We start from the raw sequence: 14,538 nt of genomic DNA, 5'->3' as shown, positions 1-14,538 counted from the left end.
TCAGCACCAGATTGTGTGTGGTTAGAATGGCCAAGGTTTGATATTTTGTTATGAATGTTCCAGTATATCTTATAAATTATATTTTCTTGATTTAAGTTACTAATAATACTATTTGATAGTATCAAATAGAATCCTAGTTATTCTGTTAAATTCCTACAATTGGTAGAAGAAATCATAGTCTGGTTGTTACTCTTTTTTGAGACAAAGTCTTATTTTTGTCACCCAGGCTGGAGTGCAGTGGTATGATCATAGATCACTGTAGTCTCGGCCTCCCAGGTGTAAGTGATCCTCTCATCTCAGCCTCCCAAGTAGCTGGGACCATAGGTGTGCACCACCATTCCTGGCTAATACTTTTATTACTTTTGTAGAGATGGGGGTCTCCCTATGTTGCCCAGGCTGGCCTTGAACTCCTGGAGTCAAGTAATCCTCCCATCTCAGCCTCCTAAAGTGCTGGGATTATAAGCATGCAGTTCTTATTCTCTTGTTGATCTGATTATAAGGCTCTATTTAAGACAGCATAGGCCCAAGTGGCAGAAGAAGGTGATGGTTGGTTATTGAGAAATAATGTTTTCTTTGCATGGTCCTTAAGGAAGCTGACCTGGTTACAACTCATGAATTGGGACACAATTTTGGAGCAGAACATGATCCGGATGGTCTAGCAGAATGTGCCCCCAATGAGGACCAGGGAGGAAAATATGTTATGTTTCCCATAGCTGTGAGTGGCGATCACGAGAACAATAAGGTATGTGTGTGCTGAGAGTTTTGTATGTGGTTAGAAAAGAGGTTGTGTGTAATGATCATAATGAGATCTCAGAAACCCATTCATTCCTAGGTGTTCCCCTAGGGATGGATCTGCAAATTACAAAGTACCTTGAAACGTGGCTGTGTGTTTTGGGGTGAAGCATGGTCCATCTAAATCTGGTTAAAACTATCATTTGGACTTTGTTGTCAAGATTAATGGTGTAGATTTGAGCTCTAGGAAAAATTATTAATAATAATGGCTTTTGTCGAAGTTTGGGATTTCAGGGTCTGGTGGGCTCAGGCTTTATGTTAAAAATTTCTCGGGCCGGGCGCGGTGGCTCAAACCTGTAATCCCAGCACTTTGGGAGGCCGAGGTGGGTGGATCACGAGGTCGAGAGATCGAGACCATCCTGGTCAACATGGTGAAACCCCGTCTCAACTAAAAATACAAAAAACTAGCTGGGCATGGTGGCGCATGCCTGTAATCCCAGCTACTCAGGAGGCTGAGACAGGAGGATTGCCTGAGCCCAGGAGGCGGAGGTTGCAGTGAGCCGAGATCGCGCCATTGCACTCCAGCCTGGGTAACAAGAGCGAAACTCCGTCTCAAAAAAAAAAAAAAAAAAAAAAAATCTCATAGTTCTCATTCATTTTAACTCTGTTGTACAATTTACATGTTTTTATTAACTTTCACAATAAAATACATAGTTTGCCTGACTACAAGCCTCATGGGAGAAAGGGCCTTGTCTGTGTTGTTCACGGCTGTATCTCCAGTACCTAATTGGAGTACCTGGCATGTAATAAATATTTGTTGAGTAATTAATTGAATCATTTACTATTGAGGGTTTCTGATAGAGTATACTAGTTGATTTGGGATATTGTAAAACACTTTCAGAGACTTCAAGAGTGCTGTGACTAACTCTTACAGTCTGAACTAAAAGTTTTGTTAATAAATGTGTGGTTCTTTCATTTTATTTGAAGTCAAACAGCATAAAGCAGCGTGAGGAAAACAATAGTTGAGCTGCTGAGTTAAAGGGCGCTGGTGGAGAGAGCTTAAAGGAATCTGATTGTAATCACAAAAGATTGTGAGGTATTTGTCCTGACTCCTATTTTGAGCCAGACTGTGGGCTAATGTGCAAGCCTGCCCTGGACCTAGAGGGAAGGATTACTTCTGCTTTTCCCTGGCTCTGACATCCTGCTTTCTAAAATTTCTTCCCCCTGTTTTTTAGTGATCTTTGATTATTGCATCTCATTTTCTTTGGCTTTTTATGTATATTTTCTGCATCTCATTTTCTTTGGCTGTTGTGTGTAAACAGTTCCTTCCTGTTACTTTGCACGTTATGTTTTATTTTTCTTCTGCTTGTCAACTTGTACCTGAGAAACATTTTTGTGTCCCTTTTTGTCTATTCTTCCAACTTGTCAAACTGTTGAATTTTCCTTCTCTTTTTAAAGTCACTGCATTTCTTTCTTTCTTTCTTTTTTTTTTTTTGAGACAAAGTCTCACTCTGTCACCCAGGCTGGAGTGCAGTGGCGTGATCTTGGCTCACTGGAACCTCTGCCTCTTGGATTCCAGGGATTCTCCTGCCTCAGCCTCCCAAGTAGCTGGGACTACAGGCATGTGCCACCAGGCCCAGCTAATTTTTGTATTTTTTAGTAGAGATGGGGTTTCACCATATTAGCCAGGCTGATCTTGAACTCCTGACCTTGTGATCTGCCCGCCTCGGCCTCCCAAAGTGCTGGGATTACAGGTACGAGTCACTGCACCCAGTCTAAGTCTTGCATTCTTAATCATGATCACTCTAGTTCAGTGTTGTCCAGTAGAACTTTCTGCTGTGGGGCGGGGGATATTCTGCGTCTGCTCTGCCCTGTATAGTAGCCACTAGCCCAGTGGAGCAATTGAAATGTGGCTAGAAACCGAGGAACTGAATTTTAAATTCTATTTTATTTAAATTTTTAATAATGTTTGCCTGTGATGGGAGGTGGGAATGGGCATTAGCTGTAAAAAGGACATGAGTGACATTACTGGAAGGATGGCAGTGTCCTAAAACTGACTTACGGCAATGGTTTCAACACTTGGTAAAGTTATTAGAAATAACAGAATTATGTACCTGAAATGGGTAAATTTTGTGATCTGTGAAATGTGTTAATAAAGTTGTAATAAGCCAACAAACAAAAACACCAGTGTGGGAGTAGAGGAAAAGTAGTGCAGATATAGAGGAGCTGTGAAGCCATGAGCTGATCATTGTTGAAGCTGGTGAGGGGCATGGGGACATTGATGATACCATCCTGTTCATAGATGCTTGAATATTTCTGTAATCAAAAGTGTGAAATATGTGACTAGGAACAATTTAAGTAGTCACATATGGTTGGTGGCTAACATATTGCATACTGTTTCTCTAGGTAATAGGTTATATGCTTCTTGGTTATGAGGATAGTATCAGAACTTTGGATGGAAATGTTTTACTTTGTAGACTGCCTGAGTGGACATGTGCGTTGCTAACTTTTCCTGCCAGGAGTTTTGGGTCTCTTCAAAACACCCTTGTAAGAACTTGCCATTGAGGCCGAGCATGGTGGCTCACACCTGTAATCCCAGCACTTTGAGAGGCCAAGGTGGGCAGATCACTTGAGCCCAGGAGTTCAAGATCAGCCTGGGCAACATGTGAAACCCCATCTCTACAGAAAATACAAAAATTAGCCAGGCATAGAAGCACATGCTTGTAGTCCCAGCTACTCAGGAGTCTAAGGCAGGAGGAAACCAGGGAGTTCGAGGCGGCAGTGAGCCAAGGTTGTGCCACTGCACTCCAGCCTGGATGCCAGAGTGAGACTTTGTCTCAGAAAAAGGAAAAAGAAGAAAAAGAACCTGCTAATGAGAAAGGGTCCTTGGTAGCCGTAGAACTGTTTTTTTCTGGAGCTGCCAGTCTATATCAATGAAGAACTATTTATTTATTTTGTCCTGAGCACATTATATTTAGCCTGTGTTTTTCTAGTTTGAATCCCCTTGTAAGAAGACAGTGTGCATCTTCTATGTTTTATTTATTATTATTATTTTTTGAGATGGAGTCTCTTTCGCCCAGGCTGGAGTGCACTGGTGCAATCTCGGCTCACTGCCACCTCCACTTCCCAGGTTCAAGCGATTTTGTGCCTCCGCTTCCTGAGTAGCTGGGGTTACAGGCGCATGCCACCATGCCTGGCTAATTTTTATATTTCTAGTAGGATGGGGTTTCACCATGTTGGCCAGGCTGGTATTGAACTCCTGATCTCAGGTAATCCACCTGCCTCAGCCTCCCAAAGTGCTGGGTTTACAGGCGTGAGCCACTGTGCCCGGCCTATGTCTTAAATGAATTTCTTATTAAAAAATTTTTTTTTTTTTTTTTGAGATGGAGTTTCGCTCTTGTTACTCAGGCTGGAGTGCAATGGCACGATCTCGGCTCACCGCAACCTCCGCCTCCTGGGTTCAGGCAATTCTCCTGCCTCAGCCTCCGGAGTAGCTGGGATTACAGGCACGCGCCACCATGCCCAGCTAATTTTTTGTACCTTTAGTAGAGACGGGGTTTCACGATGTTGACCAGGATGGTCTTGATTTCTTGACTTCTTGATCTACCCGCCTCGGCCTCCCAAAGTGCTGGGATTACAGGCTTGAGCCACTGCGCCCGGCACTTAAAAATATTTTTAACTAAATGAAAAGGGATGCAAGACAAGAATAAACTAGTTCCTTGACCTAGAAAGACAGAACCTGTCACTCTGTACCAGACAGTCCTGTAAAAAGCAGTGTGCCATGTGTGGACTTCACTGTGGACAGATGACATTAGTGAAAAGGAATGTAGGACCTTTGAGATTGTAACTTCTTAGGAAGGTTTACTGGAGGAACAGGAGCTCTTATGACAAGGATACAAACAGAAGCCACCAGGTCTTCAGGGATGTGTAGGCAGAAAGCCAGAGTTGAGAATTAGTCCTTTTTTCCTTAGTGCTCGCCACCTATTTGGGAGTTGTAACTCTGACAAATCAGTGAAGAGGCCTTCTTATCTGTTCACAGTGGATTTTAACTCCATTTTAACCTGGAGTTAAATGGAGCTCCATAAAATGGAGCCCAGAGATACATGATGCTGATGAATGAACCCACCAAAATGCCAACTGCTCGAAGCCTAGATTAGAATAACCAGATCCCTTAGACATCTGTACTGTAAAATCAGATTTGAAGATGTTTTTAAAAAGCCAGTTAGTATTCCTGTTTAAGGTGAGGTCTTTGCTGTCTTTCTGGAAGGAACTCCTCTGGTGTTTGATTCAGTAATTATAGGCACCTTTGGAGGGTCTCATACTCTTGGCTCTCAGGGGTTCCATGAGTGTTATCTGGGGTGAAAGTGAAGCCATTTTGGCATCTGCAGTACACTTTGGAGACCCTCCCCTAAGAAGTAACTACACTCAGTTTTCCCTAAGCCTCTTTATCCTTTTTCCAATAACTCAGAAGGTCTGGAAAATGACTTCAGTTTTAGAGCTACTGGTAAAACCCTCAGACTTAAAAGGGAGCTATCCTAGTGGTTCTTCCAGGGTGGGAAGCTAGTGTAGAGACTTTTTTTGAGACACTGGTCAACTGTGGAAAAACTCAGAAAGTTAATCTTGGCTGGTCGATGAAAATGTTTAGGTAACAATTTGGGATTTAATTTATGTAAAATGTACTATCGTGCCTATTACTAAACTCAAATATTTAAACACCTTAAACCTGGATCATCCATATAAGTAGCCAGGGAAGGAAAAGAAACCCCTTCTTCTGCATTTCTGAATTGTTTTGTCTGGGAGGACAGTAACCTCTGTGCCTAGTTTTTATGTCACTGCATGAGTGGAATGCCTGAGGTGGGGAGATTTCAAGTCTGATGGAACTACAAGCTCTTGTGCTAGACTGCTTGTCTTCAAGAGGGTTATGGCTGGGATATTTGGCCTCAGTATTTGTATAGCTTGCTTACCTTCATATGAGGAATTTTAGATCCTTAACCAAGTTCACAGCAGCTATTTAGCATTCTACAGAGGGAGGTTCTCAGTTCTATGTCGGTGGCCTTTGGAGGGGACTGTGATGGCCATAACTTCAGGGTGGCTCAGATGATGATTTTACATTAAGAGTTCATCTCTAGAGAAGATGCACAAACATTGCATGGGAATAAATTTTTGGGATGTTATTTTGGGTCCTTATTGTCTTTTTTCTCTCAAGATGTTTTCAAACTGCAGTAAACAATCAATTTATAAGACCATTGAAAGTAAGGCCCAGGAGTGTTTTCAAGAACGCAGCAATAAGGTGTGTGGGAACTCGAGGGTGGATGAAGGAGAAGAGTGCGATCCTGGCATCATGTACCTGAACAGTGACACCTGCTGCAACAGTGACTGCATGTTGAAGCAAGGTGTCCAGTGCAGGTGAGGAATCTTTCCACAGTGATTCTGGGAAGTTGGTATAACAAGATGTCCAAAATAATAGAAGACTGAACTTACAGGGACTTTAGAATCAGCTGAAAGGGGTGTGTGTATTTGTTTACATTTATCTCTTTTGCCCTACAGAACCAGAAAATGCTTTCTGGGCTGGGTGCAGTGGCTCCCTCCTGTCGTCTCAGCACTTTGGGAGGCTGAGGTGGGAGAACCGCTTGAGCCCAGGAGTTTGAGAAGAGCCTGGGCAACATAGTGGGACACTGTCTCTTTAAAAACAAAAGAAAAGAAGCTTTCTGGAAAGCAGTGTGACATTATGTAACAAAATCCTTGACCTTGCATGCTCCTTGATTTAGCAGTCCTATAGTTAAAAGAATCTTTATTATTATTTTTTTGAGACAGGGTCTCTGTTGCTTGGGATGGAGTGCAGTGGCACGAACATAGCTCATTGTAGCCTCAACTTCCCAGGCTTAATCAGTCCTTCCACCTCAGCCTCCCAGGTAGATAGGACTATAGGCCTGACTAATTTTTGTAATTTTTGTAGAGATCCGGTTTTGCCATGTTGCCCAAGCTGGTGTTAAAGTCCTGGACTCATTGATCCACTCTTCTGGGCCTCCTAAAGTATGGAGATTATAGGTGTGAGCCACCATGCCTGGCCCAAATAATTTTTTTTTTTTTTGAGATGGAGTCTTGCTCTGTTGCCCAGGCTGGCGTGCAGTGGTACGATCTTGGCTCACTGCAACCTCTGTCTCCTGAATTCAAGCCATTCTCGTGCCTCAGCCTCCCACTAGTAGCTGGGATTACAGGCATGCACCACCATACCCAGCTAATTTTTGTATTTTTAGTAGAGAGGTGGTTTCACCATGTTGGCCAGGCTGATCTTGAACTCCTGATCTTGTGTTCCCCCCACCTCAGCCTCCCAAAGTGCTGGTATTACAAGTGTGAGCCACTGTGCCTGGCTGCCCAAAGAATCTTTTAAGGAAACAGAGATGTATAAGATTTAACAAGGTTTTTCATGGCTACAGCCTAATAGCAAAATTTTGGAAACAATAAAAATGACAGTCTTGGGATATGAATGTTACCATGAATCTATACACTGGAATAGTGTGGAGGGAGCAGGCTACCAGTGAGAAGGTTACCTACTTTTGGCCGGGTGTGGTGGCTCACGCCTGTAATCTCAGCACTTTGGGAAGCTAAGGCAGGTGGATCACCTGAGGTCAGGAGTTTGAGACCAGCCTGACCAATATGGTAAAACCCTATCTTTACTAAAAATAACAAAAACTAGCCAGGTGTGATGGTGCACGCCCGTGATCCCAGCTACTCAGAAGGCTGAGGTGGGAGAATCGCTTGAACCCGGGAGGCGGAGGTTGCAGTGAGCCAAGATCATGCCACTGCACTCCAGCCTGGGCGACAGAACAAGACTGTCTCAGAAAAAAAAAGAGAAAATGTTACCTGCTTTTTCAGACCAGTGCCTAGCTTAGAAGCAAAAGGGTTAAACTTCAGTTTCTGGAGATTTAATTGGATACTGTGCATATTGACACTGTAAATACTAAGGGGGAGTAGAGTTCTGGCTGCCTACTTGTCTGCCTGCCTACTGTCTACTTGTGGCCCCATCTTGCCTTTTTTTTTTTCTTTTTGAGACTGTTTCGTTCTTACTGCCCAGGCTGGAGGGCAATGGCACGATCTTGGCTCACTGCAACCTCTGCCTCCTGGGTTCAAGCGATTCTCCTGCTTCAGCCTCCTGAGTAGCTGGGATTATAGGAGTGTATCACCACGCCTGGCTAATTTTTGTATTTTTAGTAGAGATGGGGTTTCACCATGTTGGCCAGGGTGGTCTTGAACTCCTGGCCTCAGGTGATCCACCTACCTCGGCCTCCCAAAGTGCTAGGATTACAGGTATGAGCCACTTCACCCAGCCCATCTTATCTTTTTAAAATTAATGCATTAAATGAATGCAAACCAAGGACACCAAGATGTTTCAAAGGTGACCGCTGTGTTCCCATTCTTTTCTGTTACAGTATGGCATTGATGTGTACTTATGCATATTAGGAAAGTATGTGCAGGTAGCTGTAGCAGCAGAGATGTCTGATGATGTAGGAGTGGGTGACAGAGCCAGGAGGTCTTCCCTGTGATCTTCAAGTTGCTGTAACATGACTGTAGTGTATGATATGGGGCTATAATTTGAATTGAACTGTTCCTGTCTGCTGTTCTTCTCCAGTGATAGGAACAGTCCTTGCTGTAAAAACTGTCAGTTCGAGACTGCCCAGAAGAAGTGCCAAGAGGCAATTAATGCTACTTGCAAAGGCGTGTCCTATTGCACAGGTACGTGTTCTTGTTGCTTTCTTGGAATGCTTTGGTTCAAGTGTGTATGTGTGTCTTTGAAAAACAAGATTATGTTTTGTTCAGATGAAAGCCACCCTGTTTTTAACCTCATATACTGGGTTGAGTTCTGGCACTCCTTAGTTTGTGACACTTGGCACTGCTGGGTATAAGACCTGTTTTATTTTTCTTTTCTATCACTCTCCTCTTTTTCCTCACAGATGTCCACTCTACTGTGGTTAATATTTGCCCGGATATGTGTATATCTTTGAAAGATAATATAGTGTTATTTTGTGTATGTATGTGTTTTTCATGTACCAAAATGATATTCTACCTAAATCTGGTTTTAAAAAATTCAGTATCATATTTTAAAGAACTATCTGCATTGTGCTACAGATAATTTAACAGGGTTTTTTTATGGCTACATCCTAATAGCAAAATTTTGGAAACAGTCAAAATGACAATCTTGGGATATGAATTTTATGAATCTGTATACTGGAATAGTGTGGAGGAAGCAGGTTGCAAGTTAGACGGTTACCCATTTTTTCTATCTGTAGTACACTGTTGGGGGAACTTACATATTGTTGTATGATTGGCTGTGTTTTACTCATCAATTCACCAAGTGATAGCTACTTCCATTACCTTCATCCCCTTGATACTCTAGATGGGACTACAGATCACATACTCCTACGTCCCTTCAGGAACCTGTGTGTTTCTCTGGATACTGAGGAGTGTAAATGCGTGGTCTCTGCAACACCACTGCTAGGTTGTCTGTGTCCAGGGACTCCTGTATCCTGAGGTTCTGGGCAACACTTGGAATTACCCTGCTGTCTTATTTGCCTGATGAGTATAAAGTAATCTCTCGTTCTTACATTTTTTTTAATAGCCCTTGTCCTAAAGTACTTAGTTTTTCTTGAGTAACTATTTTTCAGCTATTCAGATTTCTCCCATGAATAGCCAGTTCATCTATTTGGTTTATTTATTTTTTTTTTTTTGAGACGGAGTTTCGCTCTTGTTACCCAGGCTGGAGTGCAATGGCGCGATCTCGGCTCACCGCAACCTCCGCCTCCTGGGTTCAGGCAATTCTCCTGCCTCAGCCTCCTGAGTAGCTGGGATTACAGGCACGCGCCACCATGCCCAGCTATTTTTTTGTAATTTTAGTAGAGACGGGGTTTCACTAAGTTGATCAGGATGGTCTCGATCTCTTGACCTCGTGATCCACCCGCCTCGGCCTCCCAAAGTGCTGGGATTACAGGCTTGAGCCACCGCGCCCGGCTGATTTATTTTTTTAATTTAGTTTCATGTTATTTTACTACTGTGGATTTGGAGGAATTTTTATATAATCATCCATTTGGTTTCCATACACCTCTATCTTATCTGTTGCCATTCTTTATACAGAAATCTTTAATTTTAATGTAATCAAATACATCATTTTGTTGTGTGTGTGGGTTTATTTTTTAAACACATGGTTCAAAAAAGCCATTGTGGATGGTTAAAAAGATGTTTTCCACAGCTGCTTCTATTAGCTTCATAATTTTTCCCTTTACATTTAGGATTTTAATCTTTCTGGAGCTAACCTTTCCAGGTGTCCTGACTCTTCTGTTGTTCTATCAATTGTTGCTTTAAAATTTTCAAATTTAGGCCAGGTGCGGTGGCCTGTAATCCCAGCACTTCAGGAGGTTGAGGTGGGCAGATCACGAGGTCAGGAGGTCGAGACCATCCTAACATGGTGAAACCCTGTCTCTACTAAAAATACAAAAAAAAAAAGCGAGGCATGGTGGCAGGCATCTGTAGTCCCAGCTACTTAGGAGGCTGAGGAAGAAGAATCACTCGAACCCAGTAGGCAAAGGTTGCAGTGAGCCGAGATTGCGCCACTGCACTCCAGCCTGGGCAACGCAGTGAGACTTTGTCTTAAAAAAAAATTCAAATCTATATTATTACTAGGTACATAAACAGACATATCTCTATATCCCTATCTGCTGTTCCTTATCAGTATATAATGTTCTTTTTTCTACTCTTGTGATGTTTTTTGATTTAAATTGTCAAAAAGCAATACTCAGTTTGCTACTCTAATTTTTGTTTCTTTGTCTGATATGTCTGTCCCATTGTTATAGTTTTCAAAATTTCCATCTCTTTTGGTTGGTTGTTTGGATTTTGTAATAGCTTAATTGATACATAATTCACACACCATGCAATTTGCCCATTTAGAGTTACAGTTTAATGATTTTTAGTATATTCAGATTTCTACAACCATCACCACAGTTAATTTTAGAACATTTACATTACTCCAAAAAGAAACCCTGTGGTCTTTTGTGACCACATATTGTATGACTGGCTTCTTTGAACATTTTCAAAGTTCATGTATGTTGTAGCATGTATAAGTCCTTCATGTACTTTTATTGCTGAGTAATATTCCATTGCATGGATATGCTACAGTTTATTAATTCATTCATTGGTTGGTAGATATTTGGGTTGCTTCCACTTTTTTGCCATAACAAATAATGCTGCTGTGAGCATCTATGTATGTACAAGTTTTTATATGGACAATTCCTTTGAATATTACTCAGGAATAGAATTTCTGGCTCATATTGTAACTATGCTTAATCTTTTGAGGAGCTGTCTGACTGTTTTCCAAAATGACTACACCATTTTACAGTCCCAGCAGCATTGTATGAGGTCCTAGCTTCTCCACATCCTCACCAACACTTGTTATTGTCTTTTTTATTATAACCATCCTAGGTGTTGTGGTAAGGATGCAAACAGAAACCTGGAGGTCTTCAGGGACCTAGTGAATGAAGTTATGTCTTATTTTGGCTTGACTTTGGTTTTAGTGTGCATTTTATGACATGTTACTCGATGTTTTTATGTTTTGGAATCTGTCACTATCACATTCCTTTGCCATATGTTAGGAATCTGATTATCTAAATCAAACTTTAAAGAACATTTTCTAGTTATGTTCAATGTTTCATCTTCACTGTAATAATAAAATAGATTTAGGAAAATGCTTTCTTTTAAATAAGCATAAGTAAAACAATTTGAAAAATGTGTTTGTTTTTATCAAGTAGCCTTTGTTCCCTTGATATTTTATACAAAGTAGTAGATAGCAGAGGGTAGGTTCCTGATAAAGAATCAGCATTTTCTAGCTAGAGAATGGCAGCCTCCAAAAAAAAAAAAAAAAGAAAAAAAGCAATTAGCACTTCACAGCCAGTAGTGGCGGTATCACCTGGGAACTTACTAGAAATGGAAATTATTAGTCCCCTTTCTGGATCTACTGCACCAAAAAATGTGGGAATGGGGCCAAGCAGTCTGTGTTGTGTAACATTCTGTCAGCTGATTTCCATGCATGCCAGTTTGAGGACCATGCTAAATAGATGATATTGTTTTAAAAATTATTTTCCTACCTGTTTAATACTCTGACTTTAGCCTTTTAAGAACAGATGCTCAACAGGTATTTATTGAGCACTTTTGAAATGTATCAGGGCAGTATTATATACCAAAAATACAATAATGATCCACAGTATAAACCTTCCCTGAGCTCACTGGACATCATACTTTCAGTAGTAGTAGTTTGTTCAGTGACTATTGACACTATGAATGCCAAGTGCTCATGAAAGGTTTTATGAGAACAGAGGCAAAGTGTCTGATTATCTGTTAGGTACTTAATAAACCGTTGCTTTTGTTTGAAACTGGCCAGATTTCTGTATGTTTTGTGTTACTGCTCTGAAGCCCTTTAAGTCAGAATTCTTTTGATTAGCTCCATTCTTCAGCTGAAAGGCGGTCCAGAGCTGTGGATATAGTCCATTGCTTTCATAATTTTTTTTCTCCTCATTTTGTGTTGATTTTTAACTGCTTGTGCTGTTCATTTTCCAGAATGATTCATTCATTCCATCCTGTCTCTCCCAGTTTAACCTTCTTTAGTGGCTTTTCTTTGGCATTATTGGGTTGGGGACAGTGGGTCATACCTATAATCCCAGCACTTTGGAAGGCCAAGGTGGGAGGATCCCTTGATCCCAGAAATTTGACAACATGAAAACACCAGCCTGGGCAACATAGGGAGACCTCAGCTCTCCAAAAAAGAAGGAAAGAGAGAGAGAGAAATAGAAAATTAGCCAGGTATGGTGGTGTATGCCTGAAGTCCTGGGTACTTGGGAGGCAGGAAGCTATGATCACACCCCTGCTTTCCAGTTTGGGTGGAAGACTGAGACCCTGTCTCAAATGAAAAAAAAAAAAAATTGATTTATTTGAGAAATATTTGCAGTATGCCTATAATATGATAGGGATTGGAGATAACCTGATGAATAGATTTGATCATTGCTCTCATGGGACCCTGTCTCAAAAGAAAAAAAAAGAATACTTGATTTATTCAAGAAATATTTGTAGTGTATCTATAATATGGGGATTGGAGATAACTGATTAATAGATTTGATCATTGCTCTCATGGGGCTTGTAGTAAATCTAGTAGAGGGGAAACAGAAAATAACAATAAATATATATAAATTGCAAAACATACGCAGTGAAGGAGAGAAGGAGTGCGATAGTGCATAATGGAATTGGGAGGTCACATGAACTTAGCATCCTCAGGGATATCTCAGAAGAGAATCTTTGAGACAAAACTTAATCCATAAGCAAAACCAAGCTAATCTCCCCAAAAGAGTGGAACACCAGCATTCCAGGTAGAAGGACCAGTATTTGTTAATATTGAAGTTCCTTCAATATTAACAAATTGAAGGAACCTTCAATATTCAATGGAGGTTGTCACAGCCAAAGCAGAGTGGGCTATGGTGGAGTTATGTGCGATGAAATCAGGGCTAGATAGGGAAGGCCATGTAGCTCTTTTAAGCCTTCATACAAGGTTTGCAGTTTATTCTAAGTAATGACACACAGGATATTCTTTTATATATGGCTGTGTGATGCAAAAGTGGAGACCATGCATTCTAACCAGGGCTTGGGAGGCCAGGGACTCATGCAATGTAGCCTGGCACATAGGCATTCCCTAAATGCTGATTCCTGGTGAGATGCAGGCTCTTGTCCTAGCTCTGTAGGTCACTTTTTACTGTTTGCAAGGGTAAGGTGCTCACTTGCACGAGAAACAGCGTATTATGCACCTGTAGAACTGGTGGACCTGAGACTCATTCTTTTTGTTATGACTGGTGTTTGCTTCCAGGTAATAGCAGTGAGTGCCCACCTCCAGGAAATGCTGAAGATGACACTGTTTGCTTGGATCTTGGCAAGTGTAAGGATGGGAAATGCATCCCTTTCTGTGAGAGGGAGCAGCAGCTGGAGTCCTGTGCATGTAATGGTGAGCACAGTTTTATGCCCATCCAGCAGCAGGAAAAAACATGGCCTTTGTCTGCCAGGTTCCCTCCCTCCATTTGGAGGTCATGCTAATGAAAGCAGTGGTGAGACCCAAGCCGAGGACGAGGGGAGGGGTAAAGGCAGGGTAGTGTCTGGAGACAGGCATCTGTGAATGCAGATCTTGGCTCTTCTACCACATATAGACCTGTCCTGTTGGTCTTTCTTCTTGCTGCATTTTCAGGCTTCAAGGTAGCATAGGAGGGAATTTTGTTGTAGGTAAGTGGGTGGGGAGGTAGAGGTGTGTCCTAACCCTTCTCTTCTCCATATCATACAAACCATGAAAGCAGCATTGGCTGTCTACATTACACTGGCATGGAACAGGATACTCCTGCAAGAACTCAACCAGAGAGAGCTGATTCCAGGATCTGACCCCACTAGATCAGGATTTTCAGTCTTATCAAGAAGTCTGGGTCTGCTCCCCTCTGATCTCTTTAGAGCAGCCTGGGGCAGGAGCCTCTCTCCTGCTGGCCTGTCAGTTTTCCTTTGGTTTCTATGCTATTTTGGAACCCCTGGGTTTGAGAGTATCCTCATGGACTGGTCAGGGAATGGCTGTTCTCTGCCTGCCACCCTACTTAAACCATGGAGCATGAGGGAGTTCTCATTGAAACCATGGAGTCAATGAGAGAGTTCTTCTGCTTTCAAAATAGACCAAGAGCTGAGTGTGGTGGCTCACACCTGTAATTCCAGCACCTGGGGAGGCCGAGGCAGGTGTATCACTTA

At 41.9% G+C, this 14,538-nt stretch overlaps 1 protein-coding gene across 6 annotated transcripts in view; it reads left to right on the top strand.

Moving 5' to 3' along the window:
• ADAM17 (ADAM metallopeptidase domain 17) overlaps positions 1-14,538 on the top strand; it is a 70,408-nt gene that overhangs the window by 46,320 nt on the left and 9,550 nt on the right. For all 6 annotated transcript variants that reach the window (XM_003927223.4, XM_074393803.1, XM_074393797.1 and 3 more), the window contains 4 exons: positions 590-742; positions 5,939-6,138; positions 8,363-8,466; positions 13,628-13,762. In XM_003927223.4, coding sequence (XP_003927272.1) covers positions 590-742; positions 5,939-6,138; positions 8,363-8,466; positions 13,628-13,762 — 592 coding nt within the window. The remainder of the gene's footprint in view (positions 1-589; positions 743-5,938; positions 6,139-8,362; positions 8,467-13,627; positions 13,763-14,538) is intronic.

This window comes from Saimiri boliviensis, chromosome 1 (genome assembly GCF_048565385.1).
Source record: "Saimiri boliviensis isolate mSaiBol1 chromosome 1, mSaiBol1.pri, whole genome shotgun sequence".
In the NCBI taxonomy this organism is placed as follows: Eukaryota; Metazoa; Chordata; class Mammalia; order Primates; family Cebidae; genus Saimiri; species Saimiri boliviensis.
The sequence above is the reverse complement of the archived record's forward strand: the minus strand, read 5'-3'. Positions and strand labels throughout refer to the sequence as shown.